Source organism: Penicillium argentinense (genome assembly GCF_028826775.1).
Source record: "Penicillium argentinense strain IBT 30761 chromosome Unknown utg000009l_segment0_segment0, whole genome shotgun sequence".
Taxonomy (NCBI): domain Eukaryota; kingdom Fungi; phylum Ascomycota; class Eurotiomycetes; order Eurotiales; family Aspergillaceae; genus Penicillium; species Penicillium argentinense.
The window spans coordinates 1851176-1876769 of NW_026622668.1; the positions used below are offsets into that span (position 1 = coordinate 1851176).

The following is a 25594-nucleotide window of genomic DNA, read 5'->3' on the forward strand; positions in this document are numbered from 1 at the left end:
GTACCTGAATCCATTGTAACCGGGAGGAAGCAACCAGCTGAATGCAGTCGGGAGGGAGGAGGGCGACGAGCAGAGGATGTTGACCAGGGGAGACGAGGTGTACCTGGCATTTGTGGAGGGGCGAGTCTTCCCGAGGGGAAGGCGAGATCGGCGGGCTGCGCTTTTCGTTGACCGGCGATGCATCCGATGGTTGGGTTGGCATGCCCACTCTGCAATGACGGAGCTACGGACTGATGCGGAATGCAGTTCCTGATCTATCTGCCGGTGACTACATGGGTACCTAGGGAGTAATGAAATTGTACTTCGGACCTTGAGTAGATGACATCTCGTTGATTGATCTCTCATTACTCGTTCCACGTACAAATATATATGCTTTTCACCACCAATGTGGCGCGCAAAAAAAAAAAAAAACTATACCAAGATATAAACAGGAAATGCGACAATAGTCTAACCACTACCACGGCCACCAACGCTCAGGAGCGTCTTCTTCTGCTCCTCCGTAATACCGGTCGCGGGCAGCGGGCGGGCACCGGCGAGAGTCGGAGTAGGGAGGAACCCAATCTCAACCAAGTAAGAGGCATACAGGCCAACCAGCTCCTCGGTCACACCGGCACCAGCAGAAACGTCGATGCCAGACCACACAGCGTCGGCCTTGAGAGCCGCGGCGGCATTGCGATCGTCGAGTTCGGGCGCCTTGGTGTTCGCCGGGAGGTCGTTCGTGACAAAGTGGTAAAGTGGCATCCTGTAAAGAGACGTTAGCGTATGATAGGGTACTCGAAGGTGAGATGAACTTACAGGGCATGCTGAGAATCCTTGTTATCCAGCTGGCTGTTGTTGACGTACTTCTCAAGGGCCATCGACCACGGCACATAGTCGACCTGCGGGACCTTGTAGCCGTAGACCTCCAGCGCTCCCAAGAATTGGTCGAAGCGCAGACGCGGGTGGCCAGTGACGTGGGCAACACCAACAGGGAGACGAGGAGGGTGAAAGGCAGTGGCAATCACAATGCGAGCAACGTGATCAACGGGGACCATGTTCACAGTGTTGCGAATCGAGGGTCGGCACTCCAATTGCACACAACCCTTGAGGAACCGAACAAGGAAGTCATCCGGGGTGGTCACTAAGTGTATCTTGTTAACATTATGTTTGATTAACTATTTGTTGTGTCGTGTATTTCACTCACCTCCAGTAGTAGAGTCACCCAGAACGTATCCGGAACGGATGATGGTTCCCTTCAGTCCACGACGTCCGGCCTCGCGGACGAGGTATTCACCAGCCCACTTGCTCTGGCCGTAACCGGTGCCAAGGCCAACAGCGCTACCTTCCATATCATCCTCCTCACTGACGCCGTTGCCGCCTTCAGCAAGGCTGCGCTCCGAAACCTGGACGTAGTGGTCCTTGTCCAAGGCACTGGTGGAACTGACAAAGGCGAATTGCTTGGCCTTGCCAGAAGCACACAGCTTCAGGGCATCGATCGTACCCATGACGTTGGCAGGTCGTAGGGTGGAGTAGGGGTAAACCCAGTGCACCAGGGCACCGTTGTGGATAACGGCATCCACACGGCTGGCCAGGTCATCCCAAGTGGCCAGCGAAAGGCCAAATTGAGGCTTTCCGAGATCACCGCAAACAGCCTCGAGTCTGCTGGTCCAAGCCTCGTCCCAGAAACCGTAGGCACGACAGGTAGAGCGAGTTCGCTCAAGCGCCAGATCGTCGCTCTTCGCACGGGCCAGAACAACAACACGAGCGGACGGGGACTTGCGAGTCATCAGGTCACGCAGGATGTGGGCTCCCAGAAAACCAGTAGCACCAGTCAGGAAGACAGTGGGCTCACTGTCAAGCATGGCATCAGTGCGAGTAGGGAAGTACGTAGGCAGCTCGTTCGCCAGCTGCTTAGCATCCTTGGAGTACTCGTCATCGGGTTTATTGGCAGCACTGGAGTCATCGCTTGTGGCAAGGTTTTCCTGATCAAGCAGACGATCAATCTCACCAGCAAAGCCCTTGAGGGTAGGGCTGCGGAAGATAGCACTCATGCTGATATCGAGGGCGCGCCACTTGCGGCGGAGCTCGAAGAACATCTGTTGAGCAAGAATACTATGTCCACCAAGATCGAAGAAAGAATCATCCGGCCCAATCATACGAGAGGTCACATTCGGGATCAGCTTAGCCCAGATCTGAGCAAGAGCCTGCTCAGTCTCGGAGAGAGCCTGCATCGCAGAGGAGCGGCGGCGAGGGGCAGCAGCACTGAGCTCCGCAGTATCCGGGAATGGCAGAGCGGGCTTGTCAATCTTGCCGTTAGGGTTCAACGGGAAACGCATAAGAGGAATCAAAACTCCAGGCACCGCATAACTGGCAAGCTTTTGGCGGAGATGATCACGAGCGTCGTCGCGAAGTGGGCGGAAGCGACGAAGCAAAGAGACCATGGTACCGTCGGTTGTCGACTCATCGTCCTTCAGGCCCTTGCTCTCGAGCCATTGAGCCCACTTGCTCATATCCGGCACGAAGTAGCTGACCAGGGTCGGCTCCTCGAACTTATCCCGTCGGACCAGAGTAACATTCTCGCGAATCAGAGGGTGGCTAGAAAGGTGAGTATCGATCTCGCCGAGCTCGATTCTGAATCCTCGGATCTTGACCTGGTTATCTGCACGACCAGAGCACTCCACATCTCCAGACGGAGTGTAGCGACCCAAGTCACCACTGCGGTAGAGACGATCTCTGGGACCAACGTAGAACTCTCTCCAAGGCTCGTTCTTAGACTCGGCCTTGTCCTTCTCAGCCCAAACCTCGGGCTTGACGAACCAGTTGGTCAGGAACTTCTGAGCGTTTAGGTCCGGAGTCCCCAGGTAGCCCTCGGCAAGACCAGCAGCCCGGACATATATCTCGCCTACTTCACCAATGGCACAGATACGGGTAGGATCAAAGCGGTTGACGACAAGCATCTGGACATCCAGCATACCGCGACCGGCGGGGATGATGTCCTTCATCTTGGACATATAGCTCTCGTCACTGGAGTAGCTAGGGATCTCATAGTAACTGACAGCACGCTGGGTCTCAGTAGTTCCGTACATGTTGACAATAGCTGTGTTGGGAGCAAGTGTTTGAAGGACCTTGCAGTCTCGCTTGATCAACACATCGCCAACAAAGAAGGCATGGTGAAGAGCAGGGAATTGCGCGGAGGCACCACCGACCAGAATCTGACCCATAGCGGGGGTGAGATGAGTGACAGTAGCGCCGTAGTTCTGCATCCACTCAGCGAGCTTCTCGTTCTGGATGTCTTCCTTGGCGGGAACGAGCAGCTGGGCACCCAAAAACAGAGGAGTGAAGATATCACGCTGAATCGGGTCGTGCGCAATACCACTGAGCATGGTAAATTTCTCATCCGGGGTCAGCTTGAAGGTCTCAGACATCCAAGGGAAGTAATAGGCCAGGGAGAAGTGACGGCCACGAACACCCTTGGGACGGCCCTCCGATCCAGAGGTGAAGGAGAGGGTAGGGGTCGAGTCAGGGCCCACGACGACTCCGACGGGCTTCGACTTCAGATCAACCACCTTTGACAGGACATCTTGTCCGTTGATAGATCCGCCGGTGACTGTTCCGTCATCGTGGAGGGCAAGAGCTGGAACCTCGGTACGCAGCTCCAGGGTTTCATTGATGAAATGTCGCACAACATCGGACAATTCACCAGCCTCTTTGGTAGCCTTGGCAATGTTGATCAAGGCGCGGGGACGAGCAACATCCAAGTAGATGTTTTGACGCTCGGGTGGGTACGCGGGGTCAATGACAGAGAAAGTGGCACCGGCCTTCAAGATACCCATCACAGCGACCACCAGGTCAACTCCACGGTAGGCATAGACCATGACCACCTCTCCTCGCTGAATTCCAGACTGCACAAGGTGATGGCCGAGAACGTTCGACGCCTCATTGATCTGCTTATAGGTGAACTCGCGGTGGGCCTGGTCAGTCGACTTGGTTTCGACGACGCAAATCTTCTCGGGGTGCTTCTCAGCATTGGCGGCGAAGATATCGTGGATGGCACCACGGAACTTGGACCAGTTCAAGTCCCGTGTAGGATCTGGGAGAAGGGCCTTCTGGTCCGCGGTCATCATATCAATGCGACCAATTTGGGCATTTTCGGGGTCCGACGCAGCATTGCTGGCAATTCCGACTAGTTGCTTCAGAATGATGGAGATACGGGCACTCGAAAAGAGACGTTGGTTGTAGTAGGCTCCCAGCTCAATGTCTGAGCCCGCTCCACCGGGGCCGACGTTAATAACCAAATCAGTGCTTTCAAATGTGTTGGCAGGGTATTCCTGGGAGGAAGCAGGGGCATCATATGCGGCAAAACGAAATAAGACTGGCGGCTGCTCGGAGTTGGTCTTGTCCTGAATGTAGGAGCGGAGGCTGCCCATAGGGACGATATCGGAGGCACCTTCTTCGAAGGCCTGTTTATGTTGGCATTAGCGGTGCAGTCAAAATATCAAAATTGGACTAAACCACACATACCTTGTTGACCTTAGCATAAAGCTGGGCAAAGGTTTCCGAGGCCTCGATGGGCACACGGAGGACGAAGGGACGACTGTCCTCGGCGGAGCTCGTGGCGACTGCAATGTCCTCATCGCCGGTCATACGAGCAACCAGAATGACCAATGCGGTCAAAAACACTGTAAATTCAGATGAAGAGCCCGAAAGCTTCTTCAGCGCCAATTGGGTCTCCTTGGGGAGCTTAATGGACTCGAAAGCCTCGATGGCCCGCTTGCCATCTTGCTGGGTGTCGGGGTAGTCCCGAGTCAATGGCGAAACGGTAAGACTGCTTAAGCGTTGCGACCACCTTTCCAGGCGGTCCTGTAACGAAGCCGCTCCCACAGCCATGATGAATAGCTGTGCAAATTGCTTTCGCGGGGACCTTATAAGAAACGAAGATGAGTCAAGCCGTTGCTCCGGCGCCGGCGAGGGGCACACAGAAAAGTCCGCTTTCGCCGCGATCGCCCCGCGGTGATTGGCCCGGCGGCTCTCCCTCCATACAATTGTTTCTCACCGCCCTCAGATCTATGCGAAGTGTCGCGAGTTTCATATATGTGAAGATAAAACAAGGTCTACCTGAATATTTTTGGCCGGATGATGGCATCTGTAACTCAATCAATTGTATTAATCCTTCTGCGCAGGCTTTAGCCTCTCTGGGCTTCCTCGCGAGCATACAAATCCCCAGCAAGTCGGTGCTGGGTAACTAGTGATGCAATGGCGCTGAATAAGCAGCGCTATCCCTGCCTGAGGCGCGCAGCTCCTCCTGGACCGCCGTTCTGCCGTCCATCTTCAGGAGAAAGCTGGTCTTCTCGTCTGACATCATTGTGTCTTCTACAGGAAGCACACGCGAATCCATCCGGTCGCATTAATTCCATCGATGGAATAATACGTTAAAGTGTTTCATCTTGCCGCCAACTCCCCGCCAATCTAGGAGCGCGTCGCCAATTCCGGTATTTTCGGGGCCGCCTCCATAGGAGAATACAGTATCGCGGACGAGCTTGTACGACTTTTGTCCCGTGTCCTTGCATCTTGAAAGACCCTTGTGCAGGTGCTTTCCTCGGGCACCTCGCATGTGCGAAGAATGATTCCGCACCGAAGCACAGGTCTTTTGGCCATTATTGTTTTTGTTGCGCTCCTCCTGTTCATCTTCTCGTCCTCTCCCATCCCTGATCCCGCCGCCGAAACCGAAGGCGAAAAAGGACCAAAAGAGCCTTCAGGGCCACGAAAATTCATCTCCGTCCCGAGCCTTCCATCGCTCCCCGAAATCCATCTGCCCTCGTTTCGCCCTCCTTCGCACGAAGCTCCGCCCGAACAAACGAACAGCACAAGCGGCGAGTCCAAGTGGTTCTCGAATTGGGAATGGCTAAACCCATTTTCGTCCACTATCACTCTCGATGAGGACCGATCCGTCCTTCCGCCATTGCCCGAACGACGAGCAATCTACACCTATTATAATCCAAAGTATAACCCGAAGAAATACTCTGCGAATGATCTAAAGGAGAACCAAAAGTCTGATGGGGAGCTGCTCCTGGCCTGGCGCCGAGCTTGGTTTGCACAGGGCTTCCGTCCTGTGGTCCTGGGACCTGGCGATGCGATGAAAAATCCTCATTATGAATTGGTGCAGAGGCTTCATTTAACTCCAGAGATGGAAAATGAAGTATTCCGATGGCTGGCGTGGGGTCACATGGGAACTGGTCTGTTGGCTGACTTCACCTGTTTCCCCATGGCACGGTATGACGATGAGCTCCTTTCGGCTCTTCGCCGGGGCACAGAGCCCGAGTTTATCACACGATTCGAGAATTTCCAGGGCGGTCTCTTCTCAGCAGAAAAGCACCGCATCGATGAGGCAATTGATATCAGTGTGAAGAAACTGGCCGACAAGTCGACCTCTCTCTCTGAGTTGATGCCGGTAGAATTGTTCAAGATCCGGCAGCCAAGTTCACTGGCATACTACAAAGGATCCAACATAAATTCGCGCTATCCGGAGGTCCACGAGAAGATCAGCCAGAGCCCTGCCAATGGCCGTCTTCAGCTTGTGCAGCTGATCAATGCCCATCTCCACAATACCTTCCAGAACGCCTATCCGGCGGGTCTGGCTGTGCTTAAGCCCTTCCCGCAACACACGACCGCCCTTGTGGAACCTGCTCTCCGACTGGCGAAGTCTCTTATCCAATGCCCTGAGTCCCCGGTCCCTAGTTCTTGCCCCCCTAATATCCCCGAGTGCCGGCCCTGTGGCTCCGCAAAGCGACCCATGCGCATCAGCCAGCCCACGAGCTTCAAGAATACGCCTTTCCTCTTTACCATCGGCACTCTGCCTCACCCTTACACTCTCGTTACTCTACAAAAGAGCTCCGACGAAGTCACCGTGCGGCAAATTCGTCGTGAGACCGAACGGGACCCATGGCTGACCGATGTGACCCAAGATCATCTGAGTGAGGACGGACAAGAACTGAGCGCCTCATACCGGGGTGTGATGTTTAAGCAGTTCGTCGCTGGCGATCAGGCCGTGTCTAATTCTCTCTGGATGACGGTCGAGTCGCTGCCCGCTGAAGCCGGTCAAAGTCTTCCGTCGGAGCTCCTGGATGAGTTTGAGTGGCAATTTGGATTCAAGATTCCCCGCGGAGGCACCATTGATCCCAACGCCCCGGGCGATAAGGAGAGTGTGCAGGATAAGACCCCGAGCCAGCAGGGTGTCGCTCGCGAGTACGAACTGATCAAGAAGGCCCGAGAGGCGATCAAGAGCCAAGATCCCAACCGGGTCAACATCAAGGCCGTCTCCGAAGCCTGGAATATGGCGGACACCGAGGTGTGGCGATTTGTTAAAGCGTATCGGTGAGTTGCGTTCATACCGCCATGTTCTTGTACCTGCCTATTAGTATACCTTACTGACACGGCCTTTCTCTAGTGCCCGAAGTGTGGTCGAGCGCAAGCAGTGGGAGGAAGAAGAGAAGGCGTTTGCGAGCTCGCAGTGAGCGGATTGCTAATAGCTGCTAGTATTTGTATTTGCTGTTTGATATCTCTGTGTGGAATACGGTTTGGTGTACTCGAGCATTTCCGGCGCAATCAGGATAGAAATCGATCTATTGTTCAGTTCTTCTTTACAGGACTCCCGAAAAAGCACTATACTACTACTCTGATGTGGCCTAACGTAGTTTAGGAATGAGATGCACCAGGTACACTAGGGTACCCTGGCCCAGAATAATGTACCATAATAGTAATATACACAGGACCATACTCCAGTTCCTATACATATCCCCAAAGGGTGCAGATGCATCCAGGCTGTTCGGACGGTGGCGATCCCCGCATTGCGGATCCACCGTGGAGCGCGGTGGGGTCACCTCGCCGGGGGTCTTCCTATCAGCACGCGCGCATTTGCATCCGATGCTGTCAGACCGGCGGCCCATCTCACCCAGCTCACCCGCAGCTTCCCTACTGAGCCCCTCCTCGCTATGATCTCGCTCGCCGACACTCGTCCTGTTATCGTGGCGATAGCTTTAGGAAGGTTCTTGCGGTCCCGCCAGATATATATGGTACCCAGCATGAGCCCCTCGTGACATCCGTGATACTCTCCATTGTCAGCCACTGCTCCCCTCACCGCGATGGCACCTGGCAGCAGCAGCATCGACACTGACTCCGCGGGGTCCACCGGCGAGATTGAGAAGCCGTCGACCTTGTTCGAGCTGACCGAGGACTGGGACGATACTATCCGCTTCTACCTCAACGGCACCAAGGTCGCCCTCGATACTGTTAACCCCGAGGTCACGCTACTCGAATATCTGCGTGGGATAGGCCTGACAGGCACAAAGTTGGGATGCGCCGAGGGTGGATGTGGTGCTTGTACGGTGGTGGGTACACCCTTCGGCAACCCGGCCGGTTCTTGGTGATGACGATCATGAATAACCTCATTTGTTTCTGGCATCATAGGTCGTTTCTCACGTCAACCTGACTACGAAGAAGATTTACCATGCCTCCGTGAACGCCTGTATTGCTCCGTTGGTCAGTGTTGATGGGAAACACGTTCTTACGGTAGAAGGAATTGGCGATGTCAAGAATCCCCATGCGATCCAGCAGCGGATCGCGGTCGGCAACGGGAGCCAGTGTGGATTCTGTACTCCTGGAATTGTTATGGTACGTTTCCGCTGATTTTGGAGCGTCCGATTATTGTATTATCTGTCTAACTTCAGCACAGAGTCTGTACGCGCTCCTGCGCAACGATCCGACTCCCGATGAACACGCCGTGGAGGAGGCCTTCGATGGCAACTTGTGCCGCTGCACTGGATACAGACCGATCCTCGATGCCGCCCAGAGCTTCAACTCCAAGAACAACTGCGGCAAGGCCGCTGCAAATGGCGGGTCTGGCTGCTGCATGGACAAGAATGGCGGCGCGGGTGGCGGCTGTTGTAAGGGGTCCTCGACGCAGAGCGACGAGCTTGGCCCCAATGAACCGACGTTCCCTAAGCCCGACTTCAAAGCATACAGCCCGGATACTGAGCTGATCTTCCCCGCCTCCCTTCGAAAGCACCAGTTCAAGCCACTGGTATTTGGCAATAAGCGGAAGAAGTGGTACCGACCCGTGACGGTGGATGAATTGCTGAGAATCAAGAACATCCACCCCGAAGCTAAACTGGTTGGCGGAAGTACCGAGACCCAGATTGAAATCAAGTTCAAGGCGATGCGATACAAGGCCTCCGTTTATGTGGGCGACATCCCCGAGCTCAAGACCTTTACTTTCCACGACGACTGCTTGGAGATTGGCGCCAACGTAACATTGACGGACCTCGAAGCTATTTGCGAGCAGGCAGTCGAGAAATATGGACCGACTCGAAGCCAGCCATTCAAGGCAATCAAGAAGCAACTGCAATACTTCGCCGGAAGACAGATTCGGAATGTCGCGTCGCCAGCAGGTAACTTGGCTACTGCTTCCCCCATCTCAGATTTGAACCCAGTATTCGTGGCGACAAACACTATCCTCGTTGCCAAATCTCTTTCAGGCGATAAGGAAATTCCAATGACCGAGTTCTTCCAAGGCTATCGTAAGACAGCTCTACCCCCGGATGCGATTATTGCCAGCCTCCGCATTCCTGCTGCCGCAGAAAAGGGCGAACATATGCGTGCGTATAAGCAGGCAAAGAGAAAGGATGACGATATCGCTATCGTCAATGCTGCGCTCCGCGTTTCGCTATCAGACAACTACGATGTGACAAGCTGCAATCTAGTGTTTGGTGGTATGGCACCATTGACGGTGTCAGCAAAGAATGCCGAGGCCTTCTTGGTCGGACAGAAGTTCACAAACCCTGCCACCCTGGAAGGCGTGATGAGCGCTCTGGAGAAAGATTTCAGTTTGCCATTCGGCGTCCCTGGTGGTATGGCTACCTATCGAAAGTCTCTGGCTCTGGGGTTCTTCTATCGATTCTACCACGACGTGCTCTCCGGAATGGAAGTCAAAGCATCTGATGTGGATCCCGATGTTATTGCTGAGATTGAACGAGCTATCTCAACCGGCCAAAAGGACAATGAAGCATCGGTTGCCTATCAGCAGAAAGTTCTTGGTCATGCTCGGCCTCACGTTGCAGCACTCAAGCAGTCAACCGGTCAGGCTCAATACACCGATGATATCCCGGTTCAGCAAAATGAGCTGTTTGCCTGTATGGTTCTGTCGACAAAGGCACATGCGAAGATTATCAGCGTGGATGCATCCGCAGCATTGGAGATTCCTGGAGTGGTTGAATTTCTCGATCACACGGATATGCCTACCCCGGAGGCCAACTGGTGGGGAGCCCCTGTCACAGATGAGGTTTTCTTCGCCGTCGACGAAGTCAAGACTGCTGGCCAGCCCATTGGTGTGATTTTGGCCCATTCTGCAAAGATTGCCGAGGAAGGTATGAGAGCCGTCAAGGTTGAATACGAGGACCTCCCAGTCATCTTGAGCATTGAGGACGCAATCGAGGCCGAGTCCTTCTTTGGTCACTACCGTTACATCAAATGCGGTGACACCGAGGAGGCATTCAAGAAAGCCGATCATGTTTTCGAGGGTATTGCTCGTATGGGTGGTCAGGAGCATTTCTACTTGGAGACTCAGGCCTGTTTGGCCATTCCCAAACCCGAAGATGGCGAAATGGAGATCTGGAGTGGTACCCAGAATCCCACTGAAACGTGAGTCTCAACTTCCGATACAGATAAAATTTATTTAATTGAATCTAACAAAAAGATTACAGGCAAACATATGTTGCTCAGGTAACTGGCGTGGCTGCAAACAAGATTGTCTCTCGCGTCAAGCGTCTTGGTGGTGGATTTGGCGGCAAGGAATCGCGATCTGTTCAGCTGGCTGGAATTTGCGCTCTTGCTGCCCACAAGACTCGGCGACCCGTCCGCTGCATGCTCAACCGTGATGAAGATATCATCACCTCGGGCCAGCGTCACCCATTCATGTGCAAGTGGAAGGTCGGCGTTACGAAGGAAGGAAAGCTTCTTGCTCTGGACGCGGATGTTTTCGCCAACGGAGGCCACACGCAAGATCTGTCTGGTGCCGTGGTGGAGCGAAGTTTGTCGCATATCGATGGTGTATACAAGATCCCGAATGTGTTTGTGCGCGGTCGTATCTGCAAGACAAACACTGTTTCGAACACAGCATTCCGTGGCTTTGGTGGACCTCAAGGTCTCTTCTTTGCCGAGAGCTACATTTCCGAAATTGCTGACCATCTCAACATCTCGCAAGAGAAGATCCGGGAAATTAACCTCTACGAGCCTGGTGAAACTACACACTTCAACCAGCCTCTCAAGGATTGGTACGTGCCGCTGATGTACAAGCAAGTCTTGGAGGAGAGCGACTATTACCAGCGACGCAAGGCCGTGGAAGAGTATAATGCTACACACAAGTGGTCCAAACGTGGCATGGCTATTGTTCCAACCAAGTTTGGTATTTCTTTTACTGCTCTGTTTCTGAATCAGGCTGGAGCTCTGGTGCACATTTACCACGATGGAAGTGTACTTGTTGCTCACGGTGGCGTTGAAATGGGCCAAGGTCTTCACACCAAGATGGTGACGATTACTGCCGAGGCTCTCCAAGTGCCCATGGAGGATGTCTTCATTGCCGAAACAGCCACAAATACTGTCGCCAACACCTCTGCCACGGCCGCATCGGCCAGTTCTGATCTGAACGGCTACGCCATTTTCAATGCTTGCGAGCAAATCAACGAGCGTCTCCGCCCGTACCGTGAGAAGATGCCCGGTGCCAGTATGAAGGAACTTGCGCATAAGGCCTACTTCGACCGAGTCAACCTTTCTGCACAGGGCTATTACCGTACGCCTGATATTGGCTATGTGTGGCACGAGAATACTGGCCAGATGTTCTTCTACTTCACACAAGGTGTGACCGCCTCGGAAGTCCAGATTGACACTTTGACAGGAGACTGGACTCCACTGCGCACTGACATCAAGATGGATGTCGGACGCACCATCAACCCTTCCATCGACTACGGTCAGATTGAGGGTGCTTACGTCCAGGGACAAGGTCTCTTCACCACCGAGGAGAGTCTTTGGCACCGCGCTTCCGGTCAGATCTTCACCCGCGGCCCGGGTAATTACAAGATCCCCGGTTTCCGTGATATCCCTCAGATCTTCAATGTCAGTCTCCTGAAGGATGTGGAGTGGGAGAATCTGCGGACTATCCAACGTTCCCGCGGTATTGGTGAGCCGCCCTTGTTCATGGGTAGCGCTGTCTTCTTCGCTATTCGCGATGCTCTGAAGGCCGCGCGAAAGCAGTGGGGCGTTGAGGAGGTCCTCAGCCTGGTCAGTCCTGCCACACCAGAACGTATCCGTGTCAGCTGTGCCGATCCCATCGTTGAGCGTGCTCGGGTTCAGCCAAGGGCGGGCGAGAAGAGCTTCTTTGTCTCCATTTAGTGGCTTGTTTACTCAATTTATGATTCATGTTTGTACGGCAATAAACCCATCAGGGAATGTTTAGTATAGGAAGTCAGAATGCATCACTGTTTCATTCATTCTAGATTTTGCCTGAATAACTTCAGCCCCGTGAAGTCACTGCAAGTCCACTCTGCGCCTTGATTGCCACGAATCCAGTAAGACGTGGAGGGATGCTCGGCAAAACTGATGCCTGAGGCACCATTCTGGCGGAGAATGTCCGTCATCGGGATTTTCCCGCGACAAGAGGAATCAAGTATAATCAAGCTTACCGTGCTCGTCATGACGGCGATCAGGAAATAGTGACAATCACCGCGGTGGGTATACTTAGCCTTTCTGTTGAGAATCCACGGTTTCACAATAAAACAACACCGAGTTTATGTAGGAAAGCGAAAGGTACTCGCAAATTCTGTCACTGTTCCAATCTTCGACACCGACTGTAAAGGCTCGGCAAAAGACACCTCAATCTTGTACTTTCCGGTTGGTTTCCTCAGCGCAAAGAACATAGGTTGATATTCTTTCAAAAAGACCTCTCCGGTATTTCTGTTGATGAAATATCAAATATCTGGTCTTGCTGGATCCTCATGCACACACCTCTTCGTTTCAACGCAAGAGCAATTCAAATAAGCGATCCTTCTTTGCTCGCGTACACGTCTGGTTGACAGAGTTTCCATCGCATCTCAAAGCAAAGCGCATTTTCTTCACAAATCTCCAAAGTAGACTTTACCCACTTGCTCATCATGGCCACGTAGACCTCCGCGGGCTTGAAAATGGTAGACTCGGTCGAAAAGAACCGCTGGCATTCTTCAATTAAATCAGATGAGTGCGCGTGATAGTTGGGACTTCATTGACACGCTTGACGGTAAACCACAGACCTTGGAGTTTGATAAGTATCTTAGTTGGGTTAATATTGAGTGGAACGTGCCTTCACTGATCTCGTTCGGCAAACTTATTTTATGTGTTTGATACATTTAGCACGGTATACAGCACTTGCTAGGCTCAAGAATGATTCAGAATTTAAGCGAAATCAGAATATAAATAGTATAATATTGCAAAATTATTGCGCAGTGCCATAATAATTTAGAGTTTGCGCAGATAGGGGTAGAGTAATAAGCTAAAACACATGACTGGATTGAATTAGATGGAAGTACAAGTAAGCCCGCCGATACCAAAAAGATTTTAAATCTCCAACCTTTAAAGTGGATTCGAAAATGTCGTTCGGGGATCCTTACTGGCAATGGGGAGGTTCTACGCCAGTTTGTCACGTCCATTCAGGTATCGTTTGATTTGCACTTTTGAAGAATATCAATTAAAGCAGTTTTAGATGCTATCATCATTCAGAAGATTACGAAGCGTGCAAATTTCTACATACCCATTTACAGCAGACTTTCTGCTACATGCAGGGCTTTTTTCCCAGGGTCCGAATGTGAAGTATACTGGCGGTCACAGATATACCTGGCGATGGAAGCTAATTCCGGCCTTGCTGGGCTTCGAGCGTCATACGAAAAACAGCTTTGGAATATCATGAAGGACCAAATTCAGGATGAAAGATTTTATTGCAGCAAAGAGGGCGAATTCACACGTCTGGCTCTGTTCATTCACAAAGAAGTTTGGGTGTGGATTAAAGGAAGACGGCTTTGTGTTCCAGATCAAGAAGGACATATTGCCGAAGGAGCAACTTTCGAAAAAGTTATGGTGGAGAATATATATCCAGATTGCATCGCGATCCCAGGCATTTCTCGCCAGACCCCATCAGGACAGTATTGGCTCGAGGTATCTGTTCCGACACTTGGAGATGAGATGCTTAAGATCTCGGGGCCTCCTTGTCAGCTTCTGGAAGTCATAGTCAATCCAGAAGACGCGTGAATAAGTTTGCAGGCGGGGCGCATGCAGGTATTGGGAAATGTGCGGAGAGCTTCCAACCCAGCTAGTGTTGTTTCCTCATCGCGGCGCGATTTATCCGTAAAGGGCTGGTTGAGGTCATGTGACTCAGGCCCCATCGTGCCCCACGCTGCCTCACATTCCAGAGCCCATGTAGCTTCTTCATCAAACACATGTTCACTCCACCATCATCTCCAAACAAGGGCATATGTCACATATTTTATGGAACAAAGTGGAACCTGCGGTACGTTTCTGCCTCGCTTCAGACAAGTATCCTTGTTGTTTCTATCTTCCCTCACTGCACAGTCTATTGGCGGGCGAGAGAAGTTATATCGATCTTGGCGATAGAATGACTGGCAAATAGAGCTCACCGATATCTGTTGCGTAGACAACATATGCTTCACGGAACCTAATGGAACCAGCGGTATTTTTTTTATGGATAAATAGACAGATCAGCTTGCTGCTTATGCAGCGGCTTCCTGTTTTGCATTGGAGACCAGATTTATTGGACAATTGGAAAGACCTACTTTGATGACATGAGATATCAAAGACTGTGCTACCAGGACAGACATTCGGCTCGTAAAAGCCTAGACTGCGCCAAATATATCATAAAATGGACTAGTTGATCTCACCTGGGCAGGGTATAAAGCAGGGTAGGTTCTTCGCTCAAAAACGGAGAATGGAACAGCCTCATTTGACTTTTCGACACAGCTGGGTGCTCAACTTTTCAATCATCATTTCTTTTCGCTTCCAACGACTGTATCTATTATGTATTCCGCCTCAGTCAATTGTCAAGATGCCTTCAGTGAGGAGTTCTCGGAGAAATGTCGCATCATTGACTTCGCTAATATGACACTGTTAAGGTTCTCAACTTACCGGCCTTAACGAACACCCCGAAATGGTAGTTTGACACTCTAACTTACTGAAACAACGTTGTGTCCTTGCACAAGAAGGAACAGTTCAAGAAAGGTAAATGATATATAGAACGCTCAAGGTGAAGTTTGGATGAAAGGCGATAGTGCAATTCTACAGAATTGTTTGTGAGGCCTCAGGCCGAGCACCAACTTAGGATCTTGTCTGATGGTCCCATAAAAATAGCCTCCTCCTTCCCCTTCAAGGCAACTATTGCACAGTTAAGTGTCTGAGCAGCTCCCATTACATCACAATTATGCAGTTGGTAGCCCAATTCAGCTTTGTGTGTCAATAGGAACTATGATTGAGTAATATTGAAGTCTTCAGGCCGTCTATCCTCAGCTATATAAAGGAGTTCCCTCCTCTCGCCTAGGAACTTAACTTCTTCACTAACCATCTCGACCTATTTTATTTCGCTTGTTCGATCTCTCCTCTGTTATTTATGCTCGCTATGGATCTCCAACCCGCGTGCCAACTGTCCACCGTGGCTGCGCAACGCACATATGATCCAGCCTCGGTCCTTCCTGATCGCAACAAATTTCTCAACCACCGCGTCAGATTCCGCGATAACAACAATCGCGAGTATGTTCGTGTCCAGCTCACTGCAGCTGGTAATGAAGCTCTCTGTACACTCTGTCATACCCCCATCCAGCGCCAGGTCTGGTCCTGGCCATGTTACGAATTCACTATCCGAGTGATTAACGGTGAACCCTGCGTTAAAGTGGCCAAGGTAAATCGGACTCTAGAGGGTCTTGTATGATTATGCTAACTCGCTTCTAGATCAAGATGGCTCATCCCTCGTACGTAAACGCACTCCTCATCGCTTCTCGTGGAATCCCGATGCCCAACTCCTGTGAGTATTCCACCAATGGTTGTCCGTTCGGCGGGAATGTACGCCTTCCTGGCACCTTCAATGGTGCATGCGCTAATTGCCAATGGCGTGAGCTATTGTCGAGCTGAATTTTGATAAGCCGGAGAAGCATAGAAGGATGATTTTACAAATAAAAGATTGTAATTGGTGGTGACACCTACATCTGCAAATATTGTATACGTGAACGCTAATCTATGTGCAACCCCCATAGTGATCATGATGACACCGCTTATGTTCAATGGTAGTTAGAAAAATAAATAAAGGAAAGACCCAGACACCAGCCATGCACGAAACACTCAGTGTTTCATATCATATTCCACGTAGTTGCTCTTCCGCATCGCAGCTGAGTCCACCTGATAGTCCCGCCTCCCGGCAAAACCCATCTTCTCATTATCAAGCCCTGGCACAGCCCGTGCGCCGGAGCTCACGGCTGGATTCTCATACTGGGGAACAGCATTAATGGTGCCGAGACCCTTCGGGATAGCAGTCAGAGGTACATCGGTGAAGTCAGCGCCAGATGCATTTGGCGCTGGCCCACGAGGGTTCGGGATCGCGTCCATGGCGTGGCCACCACCCTCGCCACGATTCCGGTCATGTCCCCACCAGAGGGCTATGGCGCGGGTCACGCCAATCAGAGCAATAAATACCCAGAGGAGAAGGATGCAGGTGGCGATAATGGCTTCGGTGCGGAGGCCGTCGTACAGTTTGTTGATTACTGAAGTAACGACTTCGCTGATCTTGTTGGAGGTTTCGTCGCCTGCGTCAGCAAGGAAGCTGTCCGATGGGTCGGATCCACTGGATATGCTGCTTTGTGCGCCGCGGGAGAATGTATCGTTTGGTAGAAGTGGAAAGTCAATGTGGGCGTGGTTGGAGACCCATGTCAGTCCCTTCTGCACGCTTTCGATCTTCAGGCCGATCAGGCAGTTGAACAGCTCCTCCACCGGCTCACGGAGCAGAGTATCACCGAAGGTCTCATTGAGGACGTCTTGTGTTTTGTCGACGAAGGTGTTGAGGGTTTCGTTGACGCCATGGGTCGTGGTGTTGACCCAACTGAAGATGTTGTTGTTCAAGTCATCGTCGAAATCCGTAATCATTTTGTTCGCGCTGTTTGACCATTCCGTCGATGCATCCTGAAGCGAATCTACGACTTTGTCGGCGAAGGCTCCTACTTCGGTGATCAATTCCGGAACCGTCTTGGCGACAGCCTTGAGCAAGATGTATTGGCACAGACAGGAGAACAGAGCAGCAATGGCAAGGGCGAGAACAAAAAGCGCAGGCGTGGATGTCGCGTATGCAATTGCCCAGCGGACTAGAATCTGTCGGCGACTGTTGCTGAACCGACTAGCAGCTTTTACACCAGCAGCAGCAGTGAACGGGCGAGAGACAATGTACACGACATCCATGGGGTCATGACTGTTGTTGTGGACCAGCTGCGAGCGCTCCTTCATCTGGCGCCACCTCCGAATTTCCTGCCATGCCATGGGAGCGCAAGCTAGGATGGCAGCGACAACCAGGACAGCGATGAAGATCTTCTTGGCAGTGGAAACGACGTTGCCCACGCCGTCGAAGAAACCGTTGATCCCACCGTTATCGTCACAGAATGTCAACCGCTTCTTCTCTGGAACTGGGAGACCCGAACGATCAAAGGTGTAGTTGCCCAAATGGTTATTGAGCAATCTCTTGACTTCTTCAAACGGCGTTCGGATCACCGTCTCGGTGAAATTCTGCACCTCGTCAAATGTCGGGATGGAGCTGTTCAGAGCGTTGAGCTTGTCATCGACGTTTGATGGGATTGTGATGCTGTCCAGCATATCGAGCGAGCTATTCAGGTTTAGTGTCGGGAGGTCAGCTCCGAGGGCGCTTGCAGCCGTGTTGACAAGTTTGGCGAAGTCGTTCAAGGAACTCTCAAAGTCGCTGACGGTGCTTTGGATGGCCTCAGTGGCAGAGTGCAGTGTACTGTTCACAACATCGAGAGCATCCTCGATTAAACCGGTTGCTACCGACACTGTGCCCCGTACGGCCATTGTGATGAGACACAAATATGTCTGATACATGATCTTGATGATGAAAAGAATGATTTCCTCTACACCGGTGATGGTCATAAGGAGCATGGAACGCAATCCATGAACGGTCGAGTCGATCCCCGAAGCAGTGAGCTCATTGACGCCCTGAGAAAGATAGTGTGGCATCGACGCCATCGCGCTGCCCATGGACTCGACTGATGTACAAGCAGAGAGTGCCTCCCGCTTAGCACTTGCCATATTGCTGCTTACACCTCCGACGGCAATAAGGACACGGACCAGCACCAGTAGGAGCAAAATCGTCCAGCGATTGATCCATACTTGTGAGAGTCGAGCGCGTAGGCCCAGGTACGGAGTAAGTCCATCGGGGTGCGATGGGACCACCCGCCCATCACTCGGATCATGTGCTCCATATGGAGGAAGGAGAGGAAACACAGGTCGTCCAGATCTCGAAAAAATCATAGTGATGTGTGTCGAAGAATGCGTTTTGCTTTTGCGCCTGCGCTTTGGGGGTGGAGATGAAGATCGGAAAGACGAGCGTCTCAGACAAAATCTTGTAGAAGACACAAAGAGAAAGGATTTCAAGTAATGATATATCCAGAAGCGGTATTTTCTGAAGAAGGCTATTCATTGATCATTGTGGATAATTCAAAAGAGAAGGTGAATGATGGGCGTATTCACTGGCCGCTTGGAGTGAAAAAAAAAATGGAAAATTAAATGTTAGGCACAGGCGCAAGAGAGGAAAAGTCGGGTATTAAATCCTGCAGGCCCCATATGTCCTGTAATATTTCTTTGAGGTGGTTGGCGCCCAAAGTCTTCGCATGACGCTCGATCTTTTTATAGAGAAGCCCCTCTGAAGCAGTTAGCGAGCCCCTGGCACCGGAACAACCAGTCAGGACAAGGCCCCGGCCTGGTCAAAACAAAGGGAGTTCTGATTTAAAGTCATTTTAGTTCTGCAGACAAGTGATCGGTGCCAGGGTCCGTTTCATCTTGCAGCAAGGCGCGTAAGTGGCCGCCTACCAAATATAGTCCCCGTGGGCGCTTAGCGTCCGGTGCCCAGAGCCAATCATCAGCTCCCCCAGAGGCAAGGCTCAAACCAGTATTCTTTGATTAACTGCCGTCCTCGGCGATTTATCGTCGCCAGTCGAGGACCATGATGGTGATCATGTGGATGGCGGGTTTCTTTGTCGCGTTGCTCCCTTGGGGTGATCCGGCGTCTTTGGCTTTGTTGTTCTGGCAATTGTCCGGCCAAGGACAAAGACCATGCCCGGCTGGCAACCTCCCGGTGACCCATCGCTAAAACTAGTTAGGTATTTGTCTCGAAACAAGAAGCGTCCCAGACAGCATCACCTTCGCCATGGGGTTGGTGAGTCGATCTTGCCGTCTTCCCTCTCGGCGCGTAGCTCGAGACATACTCACGTGACCATATCGCATAACTCCATCGCGTCACATGACCTTCCTTACCCTACTCCGATGCCTGTCGCAGTCTGTCTTCAAATTGAGTTGCAACGCCTGCTTTTTTGCTTCTCCAAAATATTAAACATGATATGGTATTATCTATACATTGACTGAAACCTGCTCAACTGAACTGGATCAGGACGGTAATCGCATGCTACATCATTCGGGAGATCGGCATGCATCTCATCAGGATATGTATTGATGACTCCTTGAATTTCACTTGAATCTAAAAAGTACTTGCTGTTTGAGACTAGATCCAGATGATCATATCTTCAAACATGATTTGTATTGCATGGGGTATTTACCATCACGAATCGGCACATGTTTTTCTTTTTTTACGCCGCTACGATGGTAATCACCTTGTCATCAACACGGGCATACGAAAAATCATCCTTTTGATCGAATAAAGTTAAATTGCGGCTGCGCTCTTGAGGGAATGGTATGGAAGGGAGATAAATGGCTACCATTCATGGATGGCGATGGGCTGATTGTTAAGGGATCAGGTGGTTTTTGGGGTGGGATGGGAGTTTCCATCTGGGCATCTGTATAACCGCAAGGTCGGCCAGAGAGAAGACGAGTCCAAACAGGGACACTCGGCTATTCGTATGTTGGCATTGTAAGGACTGATACTGGAGATGAGTCACCCTTCCTTTTTTTGGCAGGTGCGATTGTTGTTGTTGACGAGACGGCGCGTGCCTGCCTAAAAAGATCCGAGTCGTGAGCTTAAAACCGACAGACGCACTGCCTCCTCAACTTCGACTCCACAATATCCTGATCGACGCATTTTCAATCCATGCTCCCGAAGGTCATAACGTTCTCAATGTTTTTTACCTGTTTTCGACTTCGGTTCTGGATGAGACTCTATCAAAGGACCAACGAGCAGATCCGTCTCTCGTTTGAGAATCTCGTTGTGCGTCTCAATGGCGTAGGTGAGGTTGGAGTTCCGGTGGAAATCGCCCACGGAACCGTGGTGGACGCAGTCATTGCTCAAGCAGAGACCGCGTCGATGAAGGCCGCGAGTCGCAAGGCAAAGCGCAAGCAGAGGAAAAAGGACAAGAAGACTCGAGATGCTGCTGACCCCGATGCCGCTGACCCAGAAGTCGCTGAGCTGGGTGATGACGAACCGGGAGCTGCTGACCTGGAAAGTCAGGCCTCGAGAGACAAATGCGTCGGCAGTTCCCGCTCGAAAAATGCTCGAAAGAAGCTACGACAGAGACAACGTCGACGGACTCTCTGGCAAGATTCCCGGTTGGAGATGACTTCCAAGGGCGAAGAGCTCTGTGGACAATCAGAAGAGGACACAGCGATCACTCAGCCGAGCCACCCTTCTAATGAAGTGACTGCTACGGCTGATCTAGGCGGAGGTCTTACTACTACTCCTCCAGATCATTTCACTTCACTTCTCTTCCCAACCCTCAAACCCTCTTTCTCCCCCCAACCCCCCCACGAAACTCCTTCACCGCATTCGTTGATCATCCTTCCTCCCGTTTCTTTCTCTCCTCAAAACTCACCCGGACCAGCCTATCTCCCGATTCCTGCCGTTGAGAGAGAAGCCCCCATGACACCCTGGACACTCGAAGAGAACCCCACTGAGGGCGATGACAGCGACACAAATCAGGCAGAAGCCGATGTGTTACCTCAGCATTCCTTCGAGGAGCAAACTGTCTTTCCCAACCCAGTGAAGACCAGCTCGACGTCCTCTGCCGATCCTCAGGCCACTAATCAGTCACTCGGTGAGTCTATCTTGGATATCCAAAGTCCCCCCACTGCGAGTCCGGCACTGAAAAAGAAGAAAAAGAAAAACAAGAAGGGCAATACGCGAGGAAGAAAGACGGAGGAGATGCTCCAACAGGCTACAGGTTCACGCGAAAGACTTCTCCTCGGACAAAGCTCTTCGGAAAGCACACTGTCAGGCGGAGTCACCAAGAGAGAGAGTCGGATTCGGGAGGAGAATTCAACTCCACCACCTGGTACGTTTACACTTACCGCCGACCCGAGTATGCTGGTTACTACTCAAGGCACAACAGACAAACCTACTGAGGCCACGAAGATCGATTCGGAGAAACCAACGCCGGAATATGATACTGCATGTCCGTCTCCAGCTACCCTCACTCCCCCCACCGACCCGCGCATGCCGGTGACGACTGAATTCTCAGCCGACAAGCCTACAAACACGAAGATTGGTCTGGAGGAGCAAGAACGGGAGCATGAAAATACATCTTCATCTTCGAGAACCCTCACACCCACTGCCGGTCTGCGCATGCCGGTGACGACTGGATGTTCAGCCGACGAACCTACGGACACGACGATTAGTTCGAAAAAGCAAGAACTGGAATCTGAAGCAACACATTCGTCTATTTCCCGGGGAACTCTTACACCAGTTGCCGGTCTGGGCATGACCGCCTATGTTCCTACTACGGCGACGATCGCGGGATTACCACAACGAGCCGCTAGTGCTCCTCCGCAACTTCGTATTGCTTCAAGTTCGATCAAAAGACCTGGCGCGGTAGCAACAACCGATTCGGAAGGATCAGAGCTGGAAAATGACCGCTGGAGTGACACATTTGAAACGCCCACGGTGAGATACCCAGTTCCAGACAGAGGAAGGATGCTTGTTGGCACCAGATCCGAACCTCCGACCCCTCCGGGAACTTTCCTTTCTCCCCCTCCAGAAGAAAGCCCTCTGAATACATTTTCTTTGAACGGCCCACTGAGTCATGTGCCCATAGCCGCGGCGATGATGCAAGCCTCGAGACCGCTCAGACTAGCGGGTGATATTTCCTTCATCGACCTGACTCGTGGTCTGCGATGCCAGCTTGCTGGATGTGAGCAGCGTTGCAACCTGTATGATGGCTACACGGTAATCTGTCCAGGGTGCGGACCTTTCTCGCCGGTTCGATACTGCGGCGGAGATCACTTGCGGCGGGACGTTCTCACTCATTGGAGAATCTGCGGGACATCTCCCTTTGTACACTTCTGTGTCAGCAGTTCGATTCCACAACGTATCCATGAGGGTATTCCTATGCTTATCAACCGCCATGGCTGGAACACAGTTGAGCGTCACCGACAGGCCTTGTGGTTTAGTTCCGCCCAAGCAAAAGGGGACTACTTCCTCTTCGATGATCGGCAGATCGGCTGTTCTATGCCAAGTCAATGTCGCACCTGGGGAGGTGATCAAGCGACCTTGCCAAGCTGGATCATCCAATTCGACGACCCAGAGGAGAAAGATCGATTCCGCCGATGCATGGCAATCAGTCTGTTTGCCCCCGATTCAAACGTTGAGATTTTGCAATATGCATTCCGGATGATCGGTGACAAGCTGAAGGCCTCATATCGAATGGAAACAGGCATGCAGGGGCTCCTCAAGAAGCAGTTCAAAAGGGAGACAGGATTCATTGCCCCTTTTGATTGGGTCGCCTATCCACACGCCTGTGAAGCAGAGTGGACAGGGAAGAACCCCAAGGGGTGCCCCGACCCGACCTGCGTAGTTCAACAGCGGTTGGGGCACAGGACGTGGACGCGGACCCGCTGCATATGCCTGGAACGAAAGTGCGCGGGGATGGAAGCCTCGCACTGGCTTCTCCGGGCAAGCCGGACCACCCATCCGACCGTGCACCGCGCAGCGGACCGCATGCGAGGAAACGGCTTTGCGGGGGTTAATCTCCCCTACCGCCGTGTGTTCCGTCGTGGGCTGGGGTGGGATGGAGCGGGCACGGGCCCGATGGAATTGGAAGGCTACAATTGCTAGCCTCCCCCAAACCATTTGAAGGTGAAGTGAGGACGAGGTGAGATCTTGGTGATGGCCATCTAGGGGTGGATGGGAGGGAAATGTGAGGGCCGTTTGAACTCCATTTCCCTCGCCTCCAAATAAATACTAGTAGCCATTGCCAATTGAAGAATATTTCCTCAAAATATGGTTCTTCTTAATATTGCCAGTGTATTGTTTTGATTCGTAGATGATCTATGTAGAACTCCCACGAATGACTATCCCTGTCTATTGTGTGATGTACTTCTTGAGGCCCCGAAGTCTCTCCTTGGCAGTCTCGAGGACGTCGTCGTTCTTGCAGACGGCGAAACGAAGATAATCCTCGGCAATATGGGCATTGGCATCGGTGTAGAACTCTGTTGGAGGAATTGCAGCCACGCCAACCTCGTGAATAAGGAACCAACAGAGCTTGAAGTCGCGAGGACGGCTAGCAACGTGCGGCGGGAATGGGTAGTCAGCGGGCAGCTTGACCGAGGCCATGTTTGCCAGGACGAAATAACCACCCTCAGGATCAGAGTACTAGAGTCATGTTAGCCAATTACTTCGTCTTGCCTTCTCTTAAAGGGAGACCAAATCGACGTACGGGGATACCCAGTTCATCGAAGACTTCGCAGAAGCGCTTCATCTTCTGCTGCATCTCGTTTCTACTCTCGTCCCAGAATCCCTGCTTGTCTGCTTGCTCGAACGCAACAGCCGCGGCCTCTTGAAGAGGGGATACACTACTGTAGCAAATACGGGTGTGTGCGCCAGCAACATACTTGATCAAATGTTCGGGTCCGATCAGGTAACCAACACGCCATCCAGTCGCGTAGAAGGCCTTGCCCGCAGAGCCTACGGTGAGGGTACGCTCGTAAAGCTCCGGGGACAGCGTGCCAATACGGGTGAACGGAACGTAGAAGAGACGGTCGTAAACTTCGTCGGAGAGGATGATGAGGTTGTGCTTCACGCAGAGATCGCCAATGCGTTGAAGCTCTTCGCTAGAGAAGACCTTGCCGACAGGGTTGTGACTAGATCAGGTTAGTTGAAGGGACGCAGAGCGAGAGGGTAGATGCATTGCTCACGGAGAATTCAAAACCTAGCACGAGCGTTAGAATCGATAGTACTAGTTTTTCCCAGGGTTAGGAACTTACAATCATTTTAGTCTTGGAGTTGATGGTGTTTTCCAACTCCTGGAAGTCGATCTTCCATTCCGACGCGGGAGATGTCCGAGTTGCACCGTCCTTGGGTGGGTGAAGGGGAACATATCGGATCGTACCACCGGGCATTTCAATGTTGCTGATGTACCTATGCAGAGTGTTTGAGTATAAATATACCGGAGAGGTCTCGAGTCTCAAAACTCACTGGTCAAAGAAAGGCTCGAAGATGATGACTTCATCGCCGGGCTCAATGAAACCCATGAAAGCGCTGAGCATGCCTGGTCCGGTTATATGGTCCCATTAGTCTGCCTGTAGAGCAATATGTTTTCCTGGCGGTTCTCACCCTCGTTGGCTCCAGTGGTGATCGAGACCTCAGTCTCTGGGTTGATCTTCTTGCCGAAAAAAGGCGAGTATGCATCCGCAATGGCCTGCTTGAGGCGGGGACGACCCTGGTTGTGTGTGAGCAAGCTATTTAGCTCTCATATATCGCGTGCCCCACCTTTGTCGGAGAGTATTGGTTACACTCTACCCGGTCCAGGGCGTCCTTTGCAGCATCAATTGCAAACTTAGGGGGGTTGTAGCCACTGTACAGTGATAAGACACGTCAACATATGCCAACCTGCAAATGCAGCATAGGTAGAATGCCCAAGTACTCACAAGAACCCTTGGCCCATGTTCACGATCGGCTGAACCGGCGAAGCGGCGGCCGCTTCGTTGACAATTGACCTATATCTTTCGCATCAGCGCTGCCTGTGTTGTTTCCGTCTTGCTCGTCGATCACCGTACCAAACATCCTGGCGCTGGCCAGCCACTCTCTTGGCTGGCTTGAAAGGGTCGGGCCGCGCAGCTGTAGCCGACATGGTTCTTGTGCCGTAACAGGAGATGCGGGGTAGCGAGGAAGCTGACGCGAGCTGTCTGGGAGAGCGAGTCGATTGAACGAGGGAGAGGAGCGAGCGACCGAGAATCATGGAGAGTAAGCGTGGAGCGACTTCGGTATACGGGACGGAGGGACCGCTGTCATAAGGGAGGAGTCATCGTGCGCGAATGGCGTGCTTCCGAGTTCGGGCGGGGACTGCCGTGCATGCGACAGATCAATTTAGCAAGTCAACGGAGA

At 52.0% G+C, this 25594-nt stretch overlaps 6 protein-coding genes across 6 annotated transcripts; 3 read left to right on the forward strand and 3 right to left on the reverse strand.

Moving 5' to 3' along the window:
• Nucleotides 1-447: 447 nt before the first annotated feature.
• Nucleotides 448-4866, reverse strand: aarA (L-aminoadipate-semialdehyde dehydrogenase; the record flags this gene model as incomplete). The annotated part of the gene is made up of 4 exons (XM_056620785.1): nt 448-742; nt 796-1120; nt 1184-4439; nt 4501-4866. The coding sequence occupies 4 exons, from the start codon at nt 4864-4866 to the stop codon at nt 448-450; spliced, it is 4242 nt and encodes a 1413-aa protein (XP_056471591.1).
• Nucleotides 4867-5599: 733 nt separating this feature from the next.
• On the forward strand, nt 5600-7490 carry N7532_008294 (uncharacterized protein; the record flags this gene model as incomplete). The annotated part of the gene is made up of 2 exons (XM_056620786.1): nt 5600-7350; nt 7424-7490. The coding sequence occupies 2 exons, from the start codon at nt 5600-5602 to the stop codon at nt 7488-7490; spliced, it is 1818 nt and encodes a 605-aa protein (XP_056471592.1).
• A 627-nt stretch (nt 7491-8117) lies between these two features.
• Nucleotides 8118-12417, forward strand: N7532_008295 (putative xanthine dehydrogenase HxA; the record flags this gene model as incomplete). Its single annotated transcript, XM_056620787.1, has 4 exons — nt 8118-8363; nt 8443-8646; nt 8708-10671; nt 10734-12417. 4 exons carry the CDS (start codon nt 8118-8120, stop codon nt 12415-12417), a joined length of 4098 nt encoding a protein of 1365 aa, XP_056471593.1.
• A 3978-nt stretch (nt 12418-16395) lies between these two features.
• Nucleotides 16396-18582, reverse strand: prm1 (pheromone-regulated protein PRM1; the record flags this gene model as incomplete). The annotated part of the gene is made up of 1 exon (XM_056620788.1): nt 16396-18582. One exon carries the CDS (start codon nt 18580-18582, stop codon nt 16396-16398), a length of 2187 nt encoding a protein of 728 aa, XP_056471594.1.
• Nucleotides 18583-20431: 1849 nt separating this feature from the next.
• N7532_008297 (uncharacterized protein) lies at nt 20432-23326 on the forward strand (the record flags this gene model as incomplete). The annotated part of the gene is made up of 1 exon (XM_056620789.1): nt 20432-23326. The coding sequence occupies one exon, from the start codon at nt 20432-20434 to the stop codon at nt 23324-23326; it is 2895 nt and encodes a 964-aa protein (XP_056471595.1).
• A 246-nt stretch (nt 23327-23572) lies between these two features.
• Nucleotides 23573-25448, reverse strand: N7532_008298 (kynurenine--oxoglutarate transaminase; the record flags this gene model as incomplete). The annotated part of the gene is made up of 9 exons (XM_056620790.1): nt 23573-23863; nt 23928-24351; nt 24406-24419; nt 24475-24628; nt 24686-24758; nt 24824-24929; nt 24980-25064; nt 25138-25206; nt 25267-25448. 9 exons carry the CDS (start codon nt 25446-25448, stop codon nt 23573-23575), a joined length of 1398 nt encoding a protein of 465 aa, XP_056471596.1.
• Between the last annotated feature and the right edge of the window lie 146 nt (nt 25449-25594).